General features: G+C 32.6%; 1 protein-coding gene across 1 annotated transcript; it reads left to right on the top strand.

The window, feature by feature from the left end:
* Window positions 1–431: 431 nt before the first annotated feature.
* On the top strand, window positions 432–1008 carry LOC132642817 (uncharacterized). The gene has a single exon (XM_060359845.1). It carries the CDS (start codon window positions 488–490, stop codon window positions 893–895), a length of 408 nt encoding a protein of 135 aa, XP_060215828.1. The 5' UTR covers window positions 432–487; the 3' UTR covers window positions 896–1008.
* Window positions 1009–2269: the final 1261 nt, after the last annotated feature.

Here is a 2269-nt window from a genome sequence, read left to right as displayed (position 1 = left end):
ACAACAAACCAACAATTAATTGTTCATTTTGACATTGCCACAACAAACCAACAATTCAGTTTTAACGTATTATTAGTGAGCTTAAATTTTTTATGCAGTCAAGGGGGCAAGCATATCTGAAAATTAATTGTTCACTTTGACTCCGTTCAATTTAGTTCAATCCTTTTCTTTTTTTTTCTAGAGGATGTACTACCATTTATGAACTACAAATAAATATAATAGACATTGCTACTTAATGTCCATAGATGCAAGTAAATATTTCACAGATTCTTAGAACTTAAATGACAATTGATTACAACTATTAAAATGTACATTAAGGTGCTCGTATTAAAGACATTTAAAGAAATTAAAAAATCAACGTACATTAACATTACATCCTACAATATAAATATGACATCCTCCCTCCAAATCTTCATCAAGTTCCAAATCCTCTCAACACTCCAAACACAAACTAATCATAACCATCTTATATATTCAGTAAGAAAAAATGGCTTCTTCTATCTATGCGTATGCACTTATTTTCTTGTGCATACCCATCGAAGTTTCTCCGAGTGTCTCACAATTACATGGAGGTGACGATCTTTTGCCAGGTTTAGACCGTCAAGTCAATAATAGTCTTGTTTTGGATACCACAAAATGTATAGCATCGGTGTTAGATGTTCCTGGATGTGTTGAGGAAATTATAACATCTCTCTTAAGTATTCAACTACGATTGATTGGTCCTCAATGCTGCAAAGCTGCATTAGAATTTGAGGATAGTTGTTTGCCTAATATCTTCCCTTTGAGTTCTCTTTTCCCTTTTACACTTAGGAGTCTCTGCCCCATTCAGGGTTCATTACCACCAACACCCCCTCAACTTCTAGTTCCAACAGTAGCACGCAAAGTTAAGAACTAAGTTGTTTAGTTGTCATCATTTTAATTCTTTTTAATAAACCGGTGGTGATCGGACTTGCACCTCTTCATAATTAGTACCATGTTGAATCTTATGATTGTTTTATTTAAATGATGAAGTGGTTAGATAATGCACATTTTATTTATTTAAATGTCTTTGAGTATCAACATGCGTGCAAATCAATGGTGAATCTAGGATTTTTGTTAAGGGTGATCGAAAAATAAAAATATAGTGCTTGGGATTTGAACTTGGAACCTCAAGATAAATTATGAACCCCTAAACCATTGAGCCAACCTCTAATTTGTTTTTAGGGTGTTCAAAATCAATATATGTACATAATAAGTAAGAAAATTACCTTTTATATGCAGTGTAATTGGTGAACACCCTGGAGAACCCCTACATCCGCCCCTACGTGCAATAAAGATTTATTATTGTTGAATGTCAACTTTAATATATACCAATACCAGTTACGAGAGCATACGTTCGATACATATACTCGTAGTAAAAGAGGAACAAAAAACGCAAAGCAATAAATGAAATCAATATCTTCAAAGCTTTAATAACTCTTCAGCTGTTAAATTTGCCAAAACTGTTAGCAGGGGAATTTCCTGCAAATTCACAACGAGATTAAAATTTCCATTTTTTCATTGATTACTTACATATTCACTTAGAAAATGGTACTCGCCGATAATTCTCCCCGCGTAGGTGTTATTGTCATGCTAATTGGCAACAAATTTACCTGGCAAAATATTCTCCTCAACTAAGTATTCAAGAGTTTAGGAATTTTCAGATTTCTGAAAATAATTCCCAAACAAAATTCTCATCAAAATTCACTTGTCTTGTAATGGCGAACATACATTAACAATTCATCATAAATTTACTAGATTTATGATAACAATCAACTTATCGAACTTTTATCCTTTATTTAATCTTGGACCGGCAATATATGTGAGTGACATAGTTGCAAATTGCAATAACAAGAGAGTTATCAAAAGTTTTCTTTAACGGAAAGGGTCATATTTGCCCATGTACTATTACAAATAAGTTATATTTGTCCTTCGTTATACTTTTTTGATATATTTGCCCTTGTACTCTGAAAAATAGTCATATTTACCCCTACTCCATTAAATTCTCATGCCCCCACATAAAATTACCTACGTGGCTTTTATTTTCCCCAATTAAATCTGATTACAATTTAAATCATTTTAACCGACTCGCCCTACCCGCTAAAAATTAAAACCCAAAATCTTCATTGTTCATCCATGGTGGATACAGTTTTACCACTTAAATTTCATCCAACCAACCTATTTTTCTTCATATTCAATTCATAAAAGCTTCATTGTTCATCCATGCTGAAAAATTCAATTTTCCCTTTTT

Source organism: Lycium barbarum, chromosome 5 (assembly GCF_019175385.1).
Source record: "Lycium barbarum isolate Lr01 chromosome 5, ASM1917538v2, whole genome shotgun sequence".
NCBI lineage: Eukaryota > Viridiplantae > Streptophyta > Magnoliopsida > Solanales > Solanaceae > Lycium > Lycium barbarum.
This window is presented reverse-complemented; position numbering and strand designations above follow the sequence as displayed.

Coding starts and splice junctions, on each gene's coding strand:
- LOC132642817 (XM_060359845.1), top strand. CDS start 488: ATGGCTTCTTCTATCTATGCGTATGCACTTATTTTCTTGTGCATACCC.